The 22,780-nt window shown below is 36.6% G+C and overlaps 1 protein-coding gene across 1 annotated transcript in view; it reads left to right on the forward strand.

Moving 5' to 3' along the window:
• Positions 1–22,780, forward strand: part of LOC117394477 (TBC1 domain family member 5-like) — a 169,162-nt gene that overhangs the window by 143,312 nt on the left and 3,070 nt on the right. Inside the window, exons 15-21 of the mRNA XM_059010796.1 lie at positions 4,850–4,935; positions 8,072–8,454; positions 9,343–9,405; positions 11,370–11,530; positions 16,253–16,352; positions 21,562–21,641; positions 22,417–22,596. Of these exons, the coding sequence (XP_058866779.1) occupies positions 4,850–4,935; positions 8,072–8,454; positions 9,343–9,405; positions 11,370–11,530; positions 16,253–16,352; positions 21,562–21,641; positions 22,417–22,596 (1,053 nt within the window). The remainder of the gene's footprint in view (positions 1–4,849; positions 4,936–8,071; positions 8,455–9,342; positions 9,406–11,369; positions 11,531–16,252; positions 16,353–21,561; positions 21,642–22,416; positions 22,597–22,780) is intronic.

Here is a 22,780-nt window from a genome sequence, read left to right on the forward strand (position 1 = left end):
CTCTTGGGTCACAGGTGGAGAAGTGTCTGCTGATAAAGATGTCTCATGTTTCCTTTTGATTCCCTGAGTACCCTACCCCTGACTGAATGGTTCTGTAATGATACCTTTGGGACCAGGCTTCAGGTTCAGTGTTCTGGTACCCTACTATAGTAATTTGACAAGTCTCGAGGGTTGACACACTGTTTTCCTTTCATCCGTGTATCAACAAATCAAGATAATGATTTTATTAACAAAAACATTACTTAAGAATGGATGCTAAAATATCTCTTCAAAATGTGTAGCTTTATAGAATCTTCGGAAAGCCCTACTCTCCTAATTGGATAAGGGATATTCCAAGCTGTCTCTGTATTCGGCAAGCCAGGACAGTTAGAATGTGTTTGACTGTTTTATTCTATTGTTCCTGTACTTGGCCATTTCATATGTTTATTTACAAAGCCCTTTGTGAAGGACAAAAAGTACATTTTAAACATTACTATGGACTTTGCCCTGAAAAATCTTCAACACAGACATGCAGCAGTGTTACAGTCCCTGCTGTATGTGCTGTAGGACTGCTATCATAGGGCAGTGGGGACTGACGGTGTTGTTTATTGAAACAACAACACCGGTGTTGCCTAACTAAATGTAAATGCAGTATGCCATTGGTGTTGTCTCTGGATGATTTGGGACGTTATGTTTGTAGGTATATATTGATATGTATTAACAACATTATTATTAGTAGTAGCAGTAGCAGCAGTAGTATTAATATTATTATTTGCTGAAAGCTTTCTTTGTACATGAGGCTTGCTGATAATGATAATAATAATAATAATAATAATAATAATAATAATAATAATAATAATAATGTTATGAAAGTTGTATTTCTGTTCAGTATGCTGGGATTGTTTGGCTACAATCCGTGTCCTGCTGGAATCAACAAGGGGTTTGCAGTTGAAGACAGTAGATCATTATAATCCTGCGAGCAATAACTATGATGATTTGAATGTTAGTCAAACTCCCATAATACACCTCACCCAATGCATTCTGCTTTTGACAAGCCATGCATTCATCTCCATACACGTCCTAAGGGGGTCCATCTAAGTGGTGTTGAATATACCTCATGGAAATTAGAAGCTGGGATGGGGGATTTTTTTTTAGAAGCTCTGAATTGTGATTTTCAATACTGGGGAATAGGGAATTCTATTTAAGAAGTGGGGATCAGTGAGACAATAAATACATTAAGCATAACAAGACACTTTGTCACCACTACTTTTTAAGCCACAATACAGTATCTGAGTTATCTTGTAGGTGTCTGCAGTGTGGCACAGCCACCAGCTTGTACAGGTCTCTGTATTCTGACAGTTAATGTATCAGTTCACACAGTGGCTGTGCCAACTAAGGGATGCAGTGAGACGTGACAATAGCAACATCTTAATAGGTTTTTTCTTCTATTTTTTAACGTCTTTACTAGTTGACACAGTCAAATTGACACAGGTGTTATATATGAGAGATTCACAAAACTTTCAAGTATTTCACAAAAATATAATGATTATATGTTTATCTAATGTAGATTATTACCACTACTGCATTATTCAACAACAGTTATTTAATTAAATTAATTATTTTACATTGTATACCAGTTGCAGCTCAATTGTATTGAAAATAATACTAATCATTTGGGGTAGCATATTTCTAGAAAGTGTTGTTCAATCCGTGCTGGAGTTTTCTTAGATGGCTAAGGCTACCAGTGCTGGGTAAGAACAACTGCATCAAACTCTGCTGTCCCGGCAGATACTGTGCAACAGTCTCAAGTGCTACTGCCTGGCACTCTGAATTTTAAAATTTATTTCAAATTGATAAAGTGCAAACCCTTTATTTCTGAAGCCTTTATCAGCTGCACTGGAATATTTTGGCCCTTTTTTGCTGTGTAGAAAAACTGACTTTTGTCAACTTTTAAAATTATATGTACTCCTACTTTGTAAATATGTAAAAAGAAAAAACTTTTTTTTGTTTGTATATACCTTTTAATAGAACCAGAAACAGTTTTACACATATTATCAACACTAGATATAATAATAATAATAATAATAATAATAATAATAATAATAATAATAATAATAATAGAGATCAAATCTTATTTCATAGTCTACCAAGCACCGTAACTGTCATTATAATAAAAATGTCACACTGCAGTAAAGGCTGCAGATTAACCAAAGATGTTTGATAATATTGCCTTAGACTAAACAAGGACTCGCAATTTATTTGATTAAGGGACATCTTCAAATAAGATTATTATTGAGTAGCTTCTGGCTGTATTCAGTGCTGATTTGATAAGAGAGGTCTTTTGTGAGACATTACAATGTATTTATTTTAATTTTTTTATTGTTAGTGGTAGTAGTCGTAGAAATAGTCATGAACAATACTTGATTTTCATGTTTGAAATGCAGCACACTGCCTTGTTTATATGGTAAAATCTGTTTACTTCTAATTATTTCACTGTTTGGATATGCTTTGCAATCCCCCTTGTAGACATTTCTCTTTACTAGGTTACATTAAGTCTATTTTGCACAGATTAAACAACGCAAACTTCTCTTCGGTGGCTGAGTTTTGCCCACCTGTCATGTATTTAAAATACCTGCGGCATATGTTTGAGTAACCCTGTAACGCTATGCCTTTTGGGCTTAGTAAGATTCCCCCAGGGCTTCCTGCTTATAAACAGCTGAGCAATTCTCTCCTCTAATGATGGTTACTTTTCCCAGGGTATTGTGGCAATAACGTGTTCCTTTGAATTCAAGTCTTGTTTTCTGCACAGGGGAGACACTTCAGCCTACTTTTTTTTACCAGTGTTGTTTACCCTTCGGAGCTTTGTTTACTGCATGCTGAAGTGGAGTCATTCCAAAGCCTACTGAAGAGCAGCACCAGCTGAATATTCACATGTGCACAGTAGTTTAAATATTATAGATCCACTTGCAGTAATCTCACCTACGATAATAATTCCAGTAAATATTAGATTACCGTCACTTCCTTGTTTTAAATATATGAAAGACACATACTTTTATAGTAATGTTGTATTTTGTTTTGTGTTGGATTTATTTTTTAGTAGCATATAGTGAGGAAACATTAATATTAGCCCTTCAGCATAGTAGAGAGCATGTTAAGCAAGTTCAAAGGTTACAGCATCACACTTCGGTCCTGAAACCTCTCTGCTACAGTGCTAGAAAAATATCTGATCCCTAACATTCAATCTGGTCAGAATAAAGAGGTTACCTAATACAACCAATGCTGTGTATGGTGAGAGTGCTGTTTTGCAAAGGTAAACAAGTGAAGAATTTTTTTTTTTTTTTTCATCATTCACATTTAGCTCAGCCACAGCCATTTACCATTTTTTTGCAAAGTATTTTACCTTTTGTATGCATAGGTTTAAGGAAGATCACAAATAGAAAAAAAAAACAACTCTTAGTTAATTTCACTGTTGTCCCAAAGGTTGATAAAGGCATGGGCAGGTAAAAGTTATTTTATTTCAAACTTATTATAATTGGTACCCATGTTACCATCAAAACAAAAAACAATCAGTATGTTTCAATCAGTATCTGGTTCAATTACCCTAGCCTACTCTTATATTTGATCCCTTTTCTATTAGTAAACACTGTGTGGACTTAAGCAAGTAAACACTTTGGTTTAATGAATGGAATTTGTTTTAACACTGTTATCAGTCGTCTCAGTTTAATGAAGCAAACTGATAATTCAAGGATGTTTCTGTCTTTCACTTACTGTGTTAAAATATGAAATGGACACATCTGTTTTTAATTAGAAACTGGATTCACCTAGAGGCTGCCTTTCATTTTAATATGGTTATCCTGTGATTAGATTTATTAAGCTTCATGAGGAAAAACAAAGGCAACGTTCACTGAATGTCTGTGAGAGCTATACGAAAATAGATAATTGTGTACGGAGAAAAGGGGAATATATCTCAAAACATGCAGGATTTTATTTTCTCACTTTTTTTAAAGCCTATTCTAAAGGTGGGATTACCTCAGATGTTTTACATATTCTTTTTTTCTCGGGTAGGTATTTTTCGGGGATCTGGAATTGTGCTTGTTTGTTTGTAGTTTGTGAGAACAAAGAAAATGTTACCCATAAGGCTGTTTCCTTCTAATGATGGGTCCCAAACACGTCAGGCAGGCAAGCAGTAGGATATAATAGTGTTTAATAAAAATGTTTGCTGTGTTAAGTCTGCCATCTAGTGGTGTACTGTGCATTTTAAGACAGTTGGTCAAAGTAGTCCTTTACCAGTTTGTTACTGATGATTTTGATGTACTGTGATAGTTCCTGCTTTTTCTATATTAAGAGTAATTTGATATATTTGTTACAGTAAAAGTTCTAATCCGGAAAGTGTACAATTTTACCGGTAACTGTCAACATTTACCAAGTAAGGTGGTAAATGTCCGGAATTATGAAGAAATATTTTGCTTTTCGGACATTTTAACGGTTAAGATTATTGGTAAAGGCCTTGGTTATTCTTGAGATTTAGCAATAAATGTCCAAAGTAAATCATTATCATGTTTATTTTGGACATTTACTGCTTTACTTAGTAAATATCGACATTTAGCAGTAAATCTTAAGATCTGCCACACTTTGAACTTTTACAGTATAATATTCAATACTAACTGTTAAAAGTGTTGATGTCATCAGTTATAGTTGTGTGCTTGCTCCTCTGTGAGCTTGTATCTCTTAGCAGAACCTGCTTCCTGTCCAGCAAGGCCCGGTAGCTTACACTTGATATGTTACAAATGAAGTATTACTTGTAGGCTGATTTAAAAATGCATTTTCCACTCAGACAAGATGAATGTAACTTTTTAAATGCTTCTTTCAGAACAACCTTCGACCAGTGAACTACCAGTTTCAACAGAATTTAGACTATTACAAAACCTGTGGAGCAGACCTGATGAATAAAACTCGGTAAGCATTTATAGGGTTAATAATTTATACACTGACTACCTAACACAGACACACACATCTATATATCTATATATACAGTATATATATATATATATATATATATATATATATATATATATATATATATATATATATATATATATATATATATATATATAATCACACACGCACAGTCATTGGCTCCCTACACTTAATACAATATAAGATCATTCAAGAAAACATGCTAAATACAAGCATTTAGTGAACAGTTGCCACTAATTAATAGGACAAAGACCAAAATACACAATTTCTGGTAGTTTAACAAAAATTTCAGATGTTTATGATAATTCTTAACCAGTATGTTACATCTTATTCTTACTCTTATTACATCAATCTGGGCCCATTCTGCCTTGCATGTTTTCTTCAGCTCAGACAGATTGGATACACAATGCCTGGCTACAACTTTTTTCAAATCAGTCCAAAGCATTTGTATTGGATTGAGATCCATTGACATAACAGGGTAGTGAAATGTATTTTTAAGATTTAAATTGAAATAGATTGTATTAATCAGTTTTAACCAAACTTAAAGGTATCAGAAACAAAAACTTTAAAAAAAAAATGTAAACCATAAAAAATATCCATCTTGGGTTTATTGTGCACACTGAACTAACTTTGAGTTTCAATAGCTAAAAACATAAAAATGATTATATTAAAATAACATCCCAGTTAAAATAAAAAGTGAATGTGAGACATGTGGTGCATTGTTTTATTAAAATAGCAAGTCGTTGACTTGGGTGTACAATACCTGCCTCTAAAAACACAATCTCACTGTAAACTGCCTGTCGAAAGTGGAAGGCACAGAGACTGAGCAGCTGCCCCAGTGCACTAAGTCTGTACTGCAATAAAACATGTAGGAGTCCTTTAAAAGGGTAAAGCTTTATTTACAACATCTCAAAATACGATCATTAAATGTATGAGTGCCCCGATAATCCAAACTGACCCAAAAAAGTTACTTGAGAAATATTTCATGAAATGTCAGAAGAATCCGTCAGCTTCTATCTTTAGATCCAACCATTGCGAGCGATAAAAGTATGTGCTATACTTGCAGACCATTAGGAAAAAATTCAAAATCACTAAGATACAGGCACAAATTTGTATTGCTGCAGATTTGAGCTGTCGCTACACAAATCATTAAATTAGGTCCACAACAATCCTGAATTGTTAACGCTGGTTTGCAAAGCAGGGAAGTAATGTCCGTGACTGGTCATCGATGTGAAAGTAACTTTAAAAGTTACTGGACTGTCAACAAAGAGCAACGCAAAACCTGGTCATCCACTCTGTCTTCCGCAGGAGACGTTCAGTCACCATCTTCAGCAAGGAGCACCTCTTCCAAAGGTCTCAGTCCAACTGCCAAATTACAAGGCAACTTTATTTGGCTACTTTGTATTACAGTCGTCTCCGGCTAAGAGAACACCTCTCGGGAGCAATCGAAGTGTTCTCTTAGCCGAAGTGTTCTCCAAGATGGACTTAGCCACTAGACACAATATTAATCAATCAATAGATAAATATGTATTACGTGCATCAACATATGAAATGAACTTTATAAGTAAGAGAAAAGCAATAGTATCTTAATAAACTATAATAATAAAGTAACAAGCAAACTAACATTAATAAACTAACTGTCAAACTAAATTAACACAGCACCACTACACACAAAAAATGCAGCAGCAGCTCTAGATTAATTATGAATACATGTACAGGAGCAATATTCAAGACATGCACATTATTTAACAGAATGGTGAAGTAACTCACCAGAACGGGAAACACCAAATTTCTCTGTGACTTGTGTCTGATTCAGGTTTTTTTTTCAATTTTTTAACAAGAGAAACTGCGGCACATTTCGTCATTTGTTTACGTGCCATTTTGTAGCGATAAGGTGCCCTTGTGGAAATCAGAATACAAAACGAGGCAATGATATGATGGCGGTTCTGGAAAGATTTAATAAACCAACCAGTGTGCCTCAAGACACTCTTGCAATGTCGGTTTTGAAAAGACTGAATAAACCATTTTAATTTAAGTTTGATGATGATGAATTATCTGGTTACAAAACAGCAGTGTATCTGTTGCGTACGAATCACTATCGGTGGGGGGGGAGAGGAAAATGTAGTCCTTGAGGTGTAGTACAGGACTACATCCCCCAGAATGCCGTGGGGTTACAATTAGAGCCAGGATGTTAAGCACCTGGCACTAATGAAATGAGGGACACCTGCCAGTGATTAAGCAGGTCACAAGTGTTTGTAGGTTGTCTGTGTGAAGGCTGAGGCCTATGAAGAGACCTGAGAGAGTGAACCTGTGTGGTTAAAAGGTACTGTGTGTGAAATGTATATTGTGAGTGTGAAAGATATACTGTGTGAACTGTATATTGTGTGTTGTGTGTGTGTGAAATGTATATTGTGAGTGTGAAAGGTATACTGTATATTGTGTGTAACAAGTGTTGTTTTTTGGTTTTTTTTGTCCGGTAAATGGCTTAGCTGTCCGGATTATAGTTCAGGACTGGGGAAAAGTTTAGTTAGTGCTCCAACCTGGAGTTAGGCTTTTGTTTTGTTTCAGTGTTTTGTTTATTTGTATTTATTTATTTTTGTTTGTTTGTTTATTTTAAAGAAGGTATAACTGTAGTGTACAAACATTTTAAGTTTTGTTTTGGATGTACACAGAAGTGGAAGTGTGCTTTTTAAAAGTTCCCCAGTCGATAGTGAGATTCCTTATACATATATATTAAATTACAGTAGTTAGATGTGTCAAAAATGTTAAATATTGAATGTGACATAAATTAGCCTTACACTGTACGTGATGTGCTTACATCTACAGCTATATTTGGTATTCCCGTTTTTAACAGGCAAAATTCGAAAGGTTCAACAATTAGATAACTTTTAAACTGTAAACCATTAACACTTCTATTTACATTAGGAAGAAATCATTTTACATGTTAAATATAAGGAAGGAGACTTTTAAATGGGAAACAATTTAGTTGGTTGACAGTGTACTATAGCCTAGATACCTGAGTTAGTTGACGGGAGCTCTATCTACTTGCATTGCAGTTTTCAGATGACTGGATGGTGGTGTTGTTTATTTCATTTATTTATTTATTTTCTTTTAGTTCCAGTGCCAAGGCTGCTCCACTCAACATTAACAAGGTGTCGAGCAGTCTGCTGAATTTTGGCCGGAAGCTGATCGCCCCTGCTATTTCAGTCAATCCAAGTGGTGCAGTCCCTATCAACAGTGATGTCAGCGCTGCTCCCCTAGCAGTGACAAGGTCCCTGACTGAAACCTCCCAAATACCGCAGCAGCAGCAACATCATCATCCACAGCAGCAGCAGCAGCAAAATCATCATCCGCAGCAGATACAGCAGCAGCAGCAGCATCATCCGCAGCAGACGCAGCAGCAGCAGCAGCAACATCATCATCCACAGCAGCAACATCATCATCCGCAGCAGCACAGGCTTTTGAAATCCGAAAGCATGCCTGTGCAGCTCAGCAAAGGTAAGAAGCAACGACACAATCTCATTGTGTGAAACAATCTGGTAGAATAGATGCAAATAGACTACTGTAAGAAGGGGCCTCCCATTAAAATGAATTACAGTCTCTGCCTCGATTTAAAATGCTGATCTTGCAGTCCACTGTACCCTTTTCAGCAGGACCTTGGGGACAGGATGCATTAAGTAAAATACCGCAAGGCAACTGACTCGAATATGAAAACTAAAACCAGACTGTAAATAGTATAGCTGATGCCAGACTGCTGGATACATTGTATTTATAATTTGTTTGTCCGTCACATGTTCTCTAAATCATATATAATATCCTGGCATCAATATGTACTCTGTGAAAAGTGAGGTTCATCTTCTGCCACTTGGCCAAACAGTGTTTTTAATAGTCAATAGTCAATAGTTGGCAAATAAAAAATTACTGCAAGCTATAGTCTACTGTATATTCTGTTAAAGGTGAACTAATTTCAGTTTTACTGAATGTTATTTTAATAATATCATATACTGTGCTGACATCAAACCATCTAGTCCACTATTTTATTGTTCAGTATTTGAACTTTTGAGGCTAAGCCAATTCATCTGTTAAAAATAATAATAATAGTTTCCATCCCTGTTAATTGCCTGGTATACAAAAGGTGACAGGCCAAAATGTTTTATTGGGTCGGTATTCTTGAAGTTTTATGTTGCGACTCACAAGCAGAACATGTATTGCAACTCAGTCTCCCTCGTTCCTGATCCCCCGACGTTCTTAAGATCTGCAGTGGAATCTCGCTTGTAAACTTGGTACTGCCATCATCAATGGAAAGTAAACTAAGAGGCGTTTACTTTGTTACCCTGCTAATGGAGCCTTTTACCTGATTAAATATGAGCTTCTTGTGTTTGCTAGATGTAGTTACAGGTGGCGGTGCTCAGGTCTCTATTCCTGCCCAGACTGTAACTGACATCCAAGGTAACAGCTGCCATGGCAACCCCTGGCTTTCCTTGACTGCAGCATTGCCGTTTGTTTTTCTGTACGTCCTGCTGATTTGTCGTTTTCACATTTTCATCCCATTCTCCTGACCCATGCAATACCACTTTCTTTTCACTAGAGGTCTGTGTTGTTTAACAAGCTGCAGGGTTTCCATTGTTATAAAACTGCAACATGAATCTCAAGGGAGCTGATAGGTGTTATAGGGATCAGCATTTAAAATTAGAAATTAAATATTAAAATAACATGGCATACATACGTTGCTGATTGTGTTAGCATTCATTTACTGTTAAACAGTGCATTGTTGTCATTAAGAATCACTTTATTTTTTATTTTTTTTATGGGACGCTCTAGCGGATCGTTTGCATGTATTTTTTTTTTTTCTTTTACAATTTGTATCAAATAGAATAAGTATGTCCACTTTAGCAAACATGAAAAGTGAAAATTAAGTGAAGTGACATCATTTTGACAGATTGCCAGCATAGGTACCAATGCAGTGTGAAAATGAGTTCATTTGAGGAGCTGTCACATGAAGTTGGTCATTGGCATTTTTAGGATGTTTGGTTTCAGAATTTCCAGATAATATTTTATATTTACTGATATCTGCCAATCGGTGTGATGGCCAACGTCATTACCATCGTAACAATACACTATAAAAGATATATGCAGTATGCAGCCTGTGCTGGATGCTTTAGAAAAGAAACGATTGAGAAAGTACAAGCCTGTCCGTACTTGTTTATCTCAGCTTTCTATAGCTGTGGCAAAAAAGTTTGCATCACCCTGTAGAATGAACTACTTTCACTTCATAAAGTCAAAGGAAACCTGTTGAATAATGTTACGTTAACATATTGAATTACATATCATTTTGTAGTATCTTTGATTACATTATGTTTCTTTGTTTTTTTAAATCATGTCTCAATCCTAAAATTCTAGGTGATGCAAAATGTTTTGGCCATAGCTGTATAATGCAGCCCTGCCCATAACAAATAGGTATATGCAGGACATTGACACCTCAGCATAAATGGTTTTCTTGCATTTACTATATATATATATATATATATATATATATATATATATATATATATATATATATAGTTCAAATATGGTAAAATAGCAAAATAAATAAATATTAACATAAAATGTATTCATTAAAAATGCTAATGGAAAATGATCCTAAACATGGCTAAGAATGATCCTACAAAATATTAGAAAGTATTGGGGACAATGAATTTTCTGACAGCTCCTGCCAAGTTCTTCACTAAAGGCCTCTGATTAAACTGAGACCTTCCCATTGGGCAGGCCAGAATATCAAGGCAGGTTTACCTGGGTATTATGGTAAGAGGCAGGCATCTCTTTCATCATAGCACCTGAAACAGAAAAAACATTTCAAATAACTTATTCTAGAGAGCACACTTTCCTTAGCTCATTTGAGATGATTTATTGTGCCATGTATTATGACTTCTTCTTGATGTATACCAGAAAGGATCTTCCAATTGATCTGACTAAAAAGAAACAAACTGTTATACAATAGCCTGAAATGTTTTAATTACATTTTTTCCCCCTAATAAAACAATTCTTGTCTGAGTCATGATTCAAGATCAGATCATCAGTATACCGTATCTATTTTTTATATAAATACAGTGATGGTTTCAGATTTGATTCACTGTGCATTTGCATTTCTGTTCTATATTATCATAGACACATTCATTTAAAAAGATCCCTCGACATTTCATATCTCTGAAACACATTTGCTTTTATTTCTTTTCATAAGACTTAAAATAAAAGGCAGAAAGATCCCTCACAAATACTTCAAGTATTCTGCTGCATTTTTATTCTACCTCCTACAATCTAGAATTATTTTTTTTTTCACGTTTGATTGTCCTCAGTATTTCTTGTTACACAGTAAGTCTTGTGTAAGTTTAAACAGCCTTTCTTGCACATTGTAGGCCAAGGTTCCAGGAATGTCAGCTCATCCCCCAGTGCGGAGAGTTTACCAGTCGGGAGGGAGCATTCAGCATCTCCGCCTTTAGCTGTGACAAAGAAAGACTCCTTATTCAACATCTCTCGCTCCCGCTCTCACAGCAAGACCATGGGCAAAAAAGAATCTGTAAGTACTTTTGGGGGGGGGGGGGGGGGAGGAGAGAGCGTATTTGTCTTTTAATGCAAATGCCATGTTATGTCTTCCAAGCCCCACACAACTCAGGTAGATGGAGGAATGCCTAGAATAGTTCAAGGAGTACCAGTCATGTTGCTTTCAAATATCTAGATTTGCACTTCGTAAATAGTATTTGCAGGAATTAAATCTTTTCTCTTTAAAACTTCGGAATATGAGACGCAAGGGTAGTGTATGAAGTTTCTACTCATGTTTGCCTTTAAATGCCTGGTATTCATTAGAAAATCAGTTAGCAGAAATTGGATGGGCATATAGACCTACTTCAGCCTAGTTTTCAATAGAAATGGAAAACATGGCCATGGGCTCTGTTCAGAAATTTATATATATATATATATATATATATATATAAAAATAATATATATGTAGTACCATTTACTCATTTGTCCCAATACTTGTTGGAGGGACAGTATCTGTATGCCTTTGATTTCCATTGTTCTTAGAAGGTGTGGCCACCAGGTGGCACTGCATTGTTAAATTTCTATACAGTATAAAGATTCAGCATATACTTGTAGTTTGATATCAATACTTTAATTACCACTCATCAAAGAACAGACTTTACTTTAATACAGTAAATTGGGATATCACTTGATGAAATATAACTATTCAAGCACAGTTAGTTTAGTGCCCTTTTAGAATTGCCACGTTAACTTGTTTTATGTCCTGGAAACAGACGTCTCTATCATAATTGTTCGCTTAATTACAGCAAAAAATACCTATACCAATACGTAGTCTTGAAAATATTCCGTCCATATTAAATTGGTGTTGTGATTAGAACAAGCTCAGTACTTACTGTAACTGTCCATTGATTCAAAATCAGTTCCAGTCCAAGCACCTTACTAAGCGAGTGTCAGTGTTGAAACAGTTATTTTTTTAATACCTGCTGCAGTGTTCGTGGAGCACTAAGGTGCCTGCTACCACTGAAGAAAGACTCGGGCAACACCAAGAAGGAAGCCCAGAAACAAAGTGAGCTGCTAGGATTGACCTATACATTAAAATTGTGTTTATTGAATCATAGCTCCTTGTGCTAAATCTTTCCCTGCAATATATTCCTCCACATCATCACGATTGCTATGCTGTTTATTATCCTCCACTGGGGAAGAATGTCTCTAGCAGTGTAGTAGAGGTGCATGTTAGCATGCTTCTCGGAGCAAGAGCAGCACATTCAGAAATAGGAAAGTAACAACCAATTCTAAAAGGATACAGTAGGGAGCAGTCTGATGAAGAGCCCATCTCATTTGATGGTTGATGTACTGGTTGAATCTCTATCTCTTTGACTGTTTGTTGTGTCTCTCGTTGCTTCACCACTCGTACATTACGGCTCAAAATTAACTCAAGACATATTATTGTGTGGTAATTTATTCTGACCCATATATTTTTTTTCTCTCTCTCTCTTTCATATTATTCTCCTGTAACTCTCCTCTGATCGTGCTGCTTCCCTCTCCTACATTCTAATTCTCCTGCAACTCTCTCCTCTCTGATCATGCTGCTTCCCTCTCCTCTATTCTAATTCTCCTGTAACTAACGCTGACCTCTCTGCTTGTGCTGCTTCCCTCTCCTCCATTCTAATTCTCATGTAACAAACACTGTCTTCTCTGCTCGTGCTGCTTCCCTCTCCTCCATTCTATTTCTCCTGTAACGCTCTCCTCTCTGCTCGTGCTGCTTCCCTCGCCTCCATTCTATTTCTCCTGTAACGCTCTCCTCTCTGCTTGTGCTGCTTCCCTCTCCTCCATTCTAATTCTCATGTAACTAATGCTGTCCTCTCTGCTCGTGCTGCTTCCCTCTCCTCCATTCTAATTCTCATGTAACTAATGCTGTCCTCTCTGCTCGTGCTGCTTCCCTCTCCTCCATTCCAATTCTCCTGTAACTCTCTCCTCTCTGCTCGTGCTGCTTCCCTCTCCTCCATTCTATTTCTCCTGTAACGCTCTCCTCTCTGCTCATGCTGCTTCCCTCGCCTCCATTCTATTTCTCCTGTAACTCTCTCCTCTCTGCTCATGCTGCTTCCCTCGCCTCCATTCTATTTCTCTTGTAACTCTCTCCTCTCTGCTTGTGCTGCTTCCCTCTCCTCCATTCTAATTCTCATGTAACTAATGCTGTCCTCTCTGCTCGTGCTGCTTCCCTCTCCTCCATTCTAATTCTCCTGTAACTCTCTCCTCTCTGCTCGTGCTGCTTCCCTCTCCTCCATTCTAATTCTTCTCTCCTCTGTCTGACACTGTTAATCATGCTTTTCTTATCTTGGACACATTCACATCACCTCAAACTCAGCCTTTCTAAAACCAACCTCCTTTACTTTCCTTCTACTTCTCCTCCTTCCTCTGACCTCTCTATCTCAATCTTAATCTTTCTCCTTCTCCTTCTGCTAGAAACCTAGGTGTTATTTTGGACCCTTCCCTCTCCTATTCTCAACACATCTCTTCACTGACACATACTTGTAATTTTCTTTTTTAGCAACCTCTATAGAATCCACCCTTTTCTATCTTATTCCACTCAACTCCTGGTCCAAGCTTTTGTTCTTTCTAGATAGGATTATTGTAACTCTCTCCTTGCTGGTCTCCCTGCTTTGGCTATTCGCCCTCTTCAGCTTATTCAGAATTCTGCTGCTTGTCTGGTATTCCCCAGCCCCGCTAATCTCACGGTACCCCTCTGCTTCGCACTCTCCACTGGCTACCTGTCTCTGCTTGCATCCATTTTAAGACCCTTGCTCTTTCCTATTGCTTTTTCATCATACTGCCCCTTCCTTTCTCCAATCCCTCGTGTCTCCTTATGTTAACTCTCGCCTGCTCCACTCATCCTGTACTGGCCGACTTGTTATGCCTTCTCTTCACTCTCCTTCCTCCCGTGCTCTCTCCTTCTCTTCACTCTCCTTCCTCCCGTGCTCTCTCCTTCTCTTCACTCTCCTTCCTCCCGTGCTCTCTCCTTCTCTTCACTCTCCTTCCTCCCGTGCTCTCTCCTTCTCTTCCCTTGGCCCCCTTTGGTGGAACCAGCTACCGGTTATCCTCGGGACTGTTCAGTCTTTTACTGCTTTCCATCGTCTTATCCCACTTATTCAACCTTTATTTGTAAATTCCTTTTTATATACCTTTTTGTATTTTCCTTATATATATAAATATATATATTAGTATGTATATATATATAGTATGTATATTGTATGTATGTGTTTGTTTTGCATTTGTATTGCTATAACATACTTTTATATTTTGTTTAATTTCTGTAAGTTGCTTTGGATAAAAGCATCTGAAATAATTGAATAAAAATAATTATAAATGCAATTCCAGTTACATTTTACATTACCTAGATTCAAGACAGTGCAGTCACAGTACTTCAGGTTTTAGAATGCATTTTCTTGCAGTGAATTTGCTTCTAGATTTTTGGGATTGAATGCAAGTTTAAAGACCGCCTTTTGAAATACACTAAGGAGAATAGCAGGCTGCGGTTTACAAAACAGAATGTTTCCAGGTGCTTCCATTAGAACTCGCAGATTTGTTTCAATCTTAGATGTTTTAATCAACACACAGGGGGCCTATAACTGAAGCTTTAGCTGTATAAATGCTCTATTTATTATATCGCAGGCTACTTTCATCTGAACTCATTTCACAAGAGAGGTCATTTCCTAAAGCAAGGCTATTGGAGTACATGCAAGCTGATTCCCTGCATTGACCCATAATGGAGCCATGTTTAATCAATATGTAGTTTTAAAATTAGACATTATGTAGATCTATGTTCATGCCTTCTGACCATTCAATCATAACTTTCTAACCTAGATGATAAACACAGTCTCCGGGTTGACTGTGTGTTGCTTACTTTCCTTTTATGATTAAAACAGTGCTTTATTGAGGTAGATGTGAAAGCCCCACCTACAGATTTGTAATAGTCAGCATGTAATGAGAGACATACAGTACTCTACAGTGTCTGTATTTAATGCAGTACCAAACTTTGCCCCACATTTTTTTAAATAAAAAAAAAATATGCAAAGCTGGTCTTTCTTTTTTCTGTATACATTCCCCTTTTGTACCATAATTATAATACATTCAGGTGTTAAAATACTGAAGGAAATACTGGGAAGGCATAACTGTCATAGCTGGATAGGTATCTGCTTTACTGCTTAGTCTATAGCTCTGGCCAAAAGTGTTGCATAAGCTAGAATTTTAGGATTGAGACATTATAAAAATTAAAATGATATGGACATAATTTAGATATTTTATTTAACATCTTGTAATCAAAAAAACTACAACATGATATTGCAAAACTCTACCGGAAGCCATAATAGTAGTTCAGTATTTCAGGTTAGATTTTGAAATGTTGCATTTCAGTTTTTTGCATTTCAGTATATGAAAAAAGAATAAAGCAGTATGTAATTCAATATGCTAACTTAACATTATTCAGCAGGTTTCTTTTGACTTTATGAAGCAAAATGAGTTAATTCTATAGGGTGATGCAACAATTTTGGTCATAGCTGTAGAAGCATATGACTAAGGCTTAGTATTTCCTGTGCTACCAACTGTATTTACAACAACATTTGAATGGGTCTACTTCCTGTTTATCATTAATCACAAAAAAAGTTGCTGCTTTAAAAGAACAGGACTATTTCTTTTTGGCCTGTAATGTGTTTGGATTGCATTGTCAGTGATTCACACCTATCACTGCTCTGCTTTCTGCCAGGAGGAGGACCTGGACGGCCAGATCTCATTTCTTCAAGGGCAGCTCAATGACCTGGAAGCCATGTCAAAGTACTGTGCTAAGATGATGAACGTACACATCGGTGAGTCAAGTACCAGCTCAGAACCTGTTATCACGCAACGGCCTTCATGTTTGTCACAAGCTTAATAAATTCCCATTTTATGAACGTAGTCCTTTTTTTTTTTTTTTCTTCCTTCCTCCCAACCATATTCTAAATTGTTTGACTTTTTCAGTGTCTGTGATGGGAACAGTCGTTCAAGAAAAGAAATCTGGTAGTACATAGATGAAGGCACTGGCCAAAACGTCTGTCTACTTCTTTCTTATAAGTTGTACTTTATATTTAGTGTTTTGAAGTTATTCTTCTCTCAATAAAGTTACAGATGTTACTCAGTAAAAATGAAGCGCTTCAGCCTTGTTGTTTTAATATCAGTTAACGATACATACTACTGTTTTTTTTTCCCCATTAAATCCTTCCCTAAATACGGGCTAAATTAGATACCTTCCAATGAATGGAATTGACACTATTTTCCAAAGATTAATGGAAATGGCTGGAAAGTTACATTGCCTTCAAAATGATGTGATACAAGCTGCTATCTTATAGTTTTGTGATCACTACAGTAGTTGTATAGTACCAAAAAAAAAAAAAAAAACTAATACACATCTAGGTGTTACAAATAAAATGGATAATTGTATTGCAACATCAGTAGTTGGTTATATACTGTATGTCATGATCATGTGTTTGTTCATATAATTCCGCACAACTTTAAATATACTGTACAAGGTTATTATGAATTAGATCAATGGTTCACACCAGGGGACTAACCACCTTTCCTCTTTTAGATCAACTTTGACTGCCTACTGGTATTCAAAGATTCAACCACCCTTTCCTATACTAGGGTAAAATATGATGTTTTCAGCTTGACCTTGAGAGAGGTTTGTGTGGCCTCCTTCTGTAAAACAATTTAATGGGTGCCTTGGAGACACTTCTCATTGCAGCAGAACAATTATCTTCTTTCAATTTGCCAAACTGACAGGGAGTGTATTGTAAACCCTTGTGCTCTGTCAAATCAGCACAGGCAACATAACAGTTCTTCCTCTGGCTGCATTACAGATGTGGGCTTTCTAATGGACTGTTGTCACACTAATCATGTTTTGAAACACATTTTTTATTGTGTAAAGGACAAGATTTGTCTATATTACAAAAGTAAAAATCTACACCTTCTTGAAGCATTTGTCAACGAAATATTGATTGCTTTTGCTTATTGATCTGACAAGTGCATTTGCTTGTCCTGAAAAATAAGCCAATATAAGTCTGCTTAAAAAATACAGTAGCTCTCCTCAAGGAGCCCCAGCACTGGCAGATAAAAATAAACACTGCCATGGTAAATGCTCTCACTTCATTTGCATATCACATTAGCTCTCAATAAATGGTGCTTGCTATGAAAACTGTTGATAAACATTTTACTTCGCCAATCACAAAAAAATGACTTTGCCTTTGTTTTAGCAAATCTCCTTGTTGAACAAAATGTCTCTCCTTGTGAATCACAGTTTCTATAATGACATCTTGTTCCCTTTCAAGTACGAAATGTAACCATTACCGTATGGGTATTTACCTGATAAAAACCCGAAACTTGAATAAGATATATGAAAGCTGCTCGACAAGCCTGTGACGCAGTCATGGCCCCGCCCCCTGTGCTCACAGACCTTAATGTCGTGTTTCCTTTCAAGACTGACTTGACAGGAGAGCCTGGTGTCACATAAGTACTTGTTGCTTATGCCTGTGTAATTGTTGCTAATTATTGTGTTTTGCATAATTTATATGATATTAAATTTACATTGCAATAGTTTTTTTTGTTATCATTAATTATGTGTATATTGTGCACTACAGCCTGTTTGTTACATCCCGCAGTAGCCTTGTGCTCCGCGTGAAGCCAGCGGCTTGAGTTTTTTTACAGAAATACATGTGCAGCTTCTTGCCTCAGCAGCACTACGCTGGACCAAGCAGTAGATGCCTTGGCACACCAGTGGCCGAGGCAACTGTTATGAAATTTACAAGCTGTCTTTATCTTGCAATCTTCCAGTGGAAGTAGTGTAACTGCACACTTCAGTAGTGGAACTGATGTGTTAGTAAGGACCTGCTACTTTTAAAGTACAATTTGTGCCCTTCATTGAGGTTTAATGTTGTACGTATGAACTGATAATCATCGCATCAGCAGTACACAGAATAGAGATGATCCAGGTTAAGACAAAAAAAGTCCTATTTATATATTATCCAAAGAAAATTGTATATTTTGTGATGTACATTAATTTTAGTTCTTGGAGAAACCAAGAAGTGTATAAATTAAAACTGCTCAAATCTTCCAGTTTGTGCACATTCTCTGTATGTGTGTCTGATGTTAAGTGAAATACAAGCTTGGTCCCCCTGCTGGTCACTAAAGACAGGCCCCATCAGAGCCTTACAGCAGTAAGAGGTTATAACTGTAGACCTGAAATGTAATCATCCCTGTACTATTATATAAACCATTTAAGATCCCTACTTTATATTTTCTGTATTATGAGACAAGATGAACTTTAAGCTGTGAGCTTAGATTGTAGCTATGTGACTTTGTGGTTTCCAGAATGCTTTGAAATGTTGGCTCCATACCCAGTATTAGTCTGTAGTTCAGGTTTGATTGGTGGTACCATACAGAGCTTTTGCTGCCATATATCGCAGAGACCTTTTGAAAAACTGGCGTCGTGTTTGCATTGTTATAGGTACACTTTTAAAACATTATCAGATTTCATGGCCCACATGGCTGTGTGGTTCGTGGATCTTTTGGAAGTTGGTGCTTGGGATTGCATAGTCGTTTAGTGGCCCTTCCCATACAGTAAATCCCCACTTTTTGGAAATCCAATCCAAAACATACATCAAGGAAAATGTGTGTCTTCATAAGCTCTCAAGCTTTTAGCCCTGAAAATAAATGTCTATGGGACTTTAACAAAGAACATGTGTCTTTAATATGCACTCCTGTTCCACTCATTGTGTTTCTCAATAATTTCACTTTGTTTAAGATAAAGAAACAAAGCATGTAAATAGTACATGTTGGTTGAGAACAATCTAAACTGTGAGCAAACTATCATTGCACTCTTGACTTACTGACCCAGGCCTTTAGCTATAATGGTAGCAGAGATGCTGCTTTAGGCAAGAGATAATCTATTATTTGTTTCAATCCTGCTGTTCTGGCCACAGGATGTCATTATTGATTAAATGAGTATATGGTAGATGCTGTTAGCAAGAGCATCAGATGCATAAAACAGATTCGAGACTGCTGTACTGTGTTCCAAAATGTTTTTACTGGACAGGACATTAAGTACAAACTCTCACTGGCCGCTTTATTACAACAGCCTACCTAATATCGCGTTGGCCTTTCTTCTGCGGTCATGAAATCAAGGATGACGCCTGTTCATATCACTCTTCCATGGAGTTACACAGTCTGTGCATTTTGTTTTTCCCCAACACATGAAACAAGGTACCATGGTCACTTGGAGTATAACAACACTCTTACAATGAAAATGTGCATACAGTATGTAGAACATGGTTTGGCTGTTGTGCAATATACCAAGCATGGTCTGCAATGGTTAACCATGATAAGTTAGTGTTTAACCATAAAAAAGAAATATGTAGTGCAACATGATTAAAATATCTCGGTTGAATTAAAAACAAAAGATGATGATAATTTATACTGTAAATATACAGTCCTATAGACATCAGGATCCTTACATTGTGTTTCAAAAGTTCCAGTGGTTTGTGAGGTGGTCACAATCCTTTGTAGCTTATTGTGTTCCTGGCAATGCAAGGTCCTTGTGACACTTCACAAGATGGCTGTGGTGATCAGATTAAATGGTGACTGGTCATGGATTGTCTCTTTAATGACATACCCCTTACCCCCCCAACCCCTCCCCGCACCCCACAAATAATGTAAGCTGTTCTGCCAAGTATATGGCCTGTTCAGTCTTCTGTTCTTGGACTTAAACACCCACCCAAAAACACCCCAGGTTAGCCCCTATAAATGTCAAGTCTTGATCGAAACAGAATCTGACAGTTTGGTGTAAGGGTGTATAGAGATGTGTCTGGGATTTTTAGATTATAAAGCAACACTAACATACTTGATTGCTTGCTGACCACAAATAAAACAAATCTCACAGTATAAATCAACCTAAGAAACCTTTTTAATCATTTTGTTTTACTGATCCTTGGTTCAGTTAAAGTAAATATGTTTTTAACATTTAGAACGCACTCTGCAAAAAAATTTGCTAATTTAAGCTGTTAATTTAAGCCTAGCACTAAGCAACATGGATCAGGAATATTCAATCCATGTGTCAGATATCAGAGCTTTTTTATGTTAAGTAGAAAATTAAGTCTACGTTTGACCTGCTAAAATAGTTTTTAGCATTTTCTTGGCTGCGTACATTATCATTTAAATATCATTACATTAGGTCTTCCTGTGTGTTGAAAGGTCATATGGAGAATGACACAAATTAGTGGATGTTAATGATGTTGATTTAAAAGTTAAAAGCTTGTATGTATAAAATTTAAACTTGATCCTCTTCGGTTTTACAAGACAGGAGGTCTTGTAAACAGAGGAAGTATACTGTAAACTGCACCAAAAAAATACAAAAAGATATTCTGCATGTATTCTGCTGGTATATTGCTATGGGTTTCATGTATTCTGCTGGTATATTGCTATGGGTTTCATGTATTCTGCTGGTATATTGCTATGGGTTTCATGTATTCTGCTGGTATATTGCTATGGGTTTCATGTATTCTGCTGATATATTGCTATGGGTTTCATGTATTCTGCTGGTATATTGCTATGGGTTTCATATATTGCTATGGGTTTCATGTATTCTGCTGGTATATTGCTATGGGTTTCAGCGTTGTATTTTATCACTGCACAATCAGTACTTTTTGTATTATTGTGGTTTGTTTATGGTTTCTTTTTTTTATTTAATAGTTTGATGTCTTACAGTTGTCTTCATACTAAGCTATACATGCATGCTCTTTGCCCTGCAGATAATCATAACCATGCAATCTAAAATTATATTTGCAAATGTATTTGAATATAAACCATCCACCTGGGCCAGACTAAATTGAGTTAAGTAATCCCCTCATCTTTGTAAATTGAAATCTGAGGTGCTGCAATTTTTTTTTTGATTATTTTATTTATATGTTCTATCTAAATGTAATATATTTAATATGTTCTAAATTTAATCTAAACTTCTAAACATTTTGTGTTTTCCTTTTTTAACAGGTAAAATACAGGATGTGATTTTGCAGGAACATTTGGAAAAAGAGGATGAAGTTCTGGTCTCGCTAGCTGGACTTAAACAGGTCAAGTATAACAATGCAGAAGATATTTTGTATGTACTGGATGGTAAGCATTCCCTGTGAGGGAAGTTACTGAGTGTGTTTTATAGATTTCGAATCGGGGGTGGTAATACCTCATTGGATTGCCAATTTAAAGGACACATTTGGTAGCTGCTCCTATGACTTTACTTAGTTGTATTTTTTTTTTATTTACAGTACTTTTGATATAGTGTTTTATTACTACAATCATTTTGAGACTATGTGAAAATGGCTCAGTTTGTTTAGCGTTGTCCTCCCAGGATATTTTGAATTATGATGTTTCACCTGCCCAGAAGCATGCACATTTAGACTAAATAAACCAGCCTTGAAATAGGGTGCACGGGCTGTCGAATAGAAAGCATAGCTTCAGGCATTTTCTTTTCAAAGGTGTGAGGAGGAAGACATCTGCTGCAATGAGTTTAAGGATATTGCTTTGGTCACTTAGTCCCTGAATAGTAATAATATTCCATGAATAAATGCAGGTTGTTTCTTTTGCAGCCTCTACAATGAGGTGGATGCGAGTGCAGTAGTTCTGTCAGTCATGTTTGTAGTTATATTCCTGGGATCTCAAGGAGACACTATGCACGGCAGGTGTCAAATAAGAATGCCATTGTAGCTAATCCAATTGTTCTGATCATGCAAGTCGCAGGTAAAGTCTGTAGGGTCTACAGACAGACACAAGTTTGTTATTGCAATGGAACCAAATCGTGCTATCCAATTCATGTTAGTTTATTTACATTATACTGCTTTTATTTTTTAGATAAAAGACATTTTAAAAGGCTCCCTGCGTTTTAACCAGAGCCTGCTGGAGGCTGAGGAGAATGAGGAGATCAAAATCGCTGATGATCACTACTGCTCCAGCAGTCACGGTGGAGGAGGAGGCAGACATGGACACAAGCACATGGACAAGGAAGCGTTTCTCACTCTCAGACCAAGACAGGTATATTCAGTCTCGAAACTCTGGAACATCTGGAACTCATTGCTCAACACTGTTAATTGTAACTACACACACTTTATTTCCTGAGATTTGCAGGCTTGTATTTATTATTTGGAGTGTCAAACCAGGCTTTTTGTTCTCCTTGAAATGTTCAAATGTGGTATCAATCAATGTTTTAAAGATATTG

This window comes from Acipenser ruthenus, chromosome 3 (genome assembly GCF_902713425.1).
Source record: "Acipenser ruthenus chromosome 3, fAciRut3.2 maternal haplotype, whole genome shotgun sequence".
Taxonomy (NCBI): Eukaryota; Metazoa; Chordata; class Actinopteri; order Acipenseriformes; family Acipenseridae; genus Acipenser; species Acipenser ruthenus.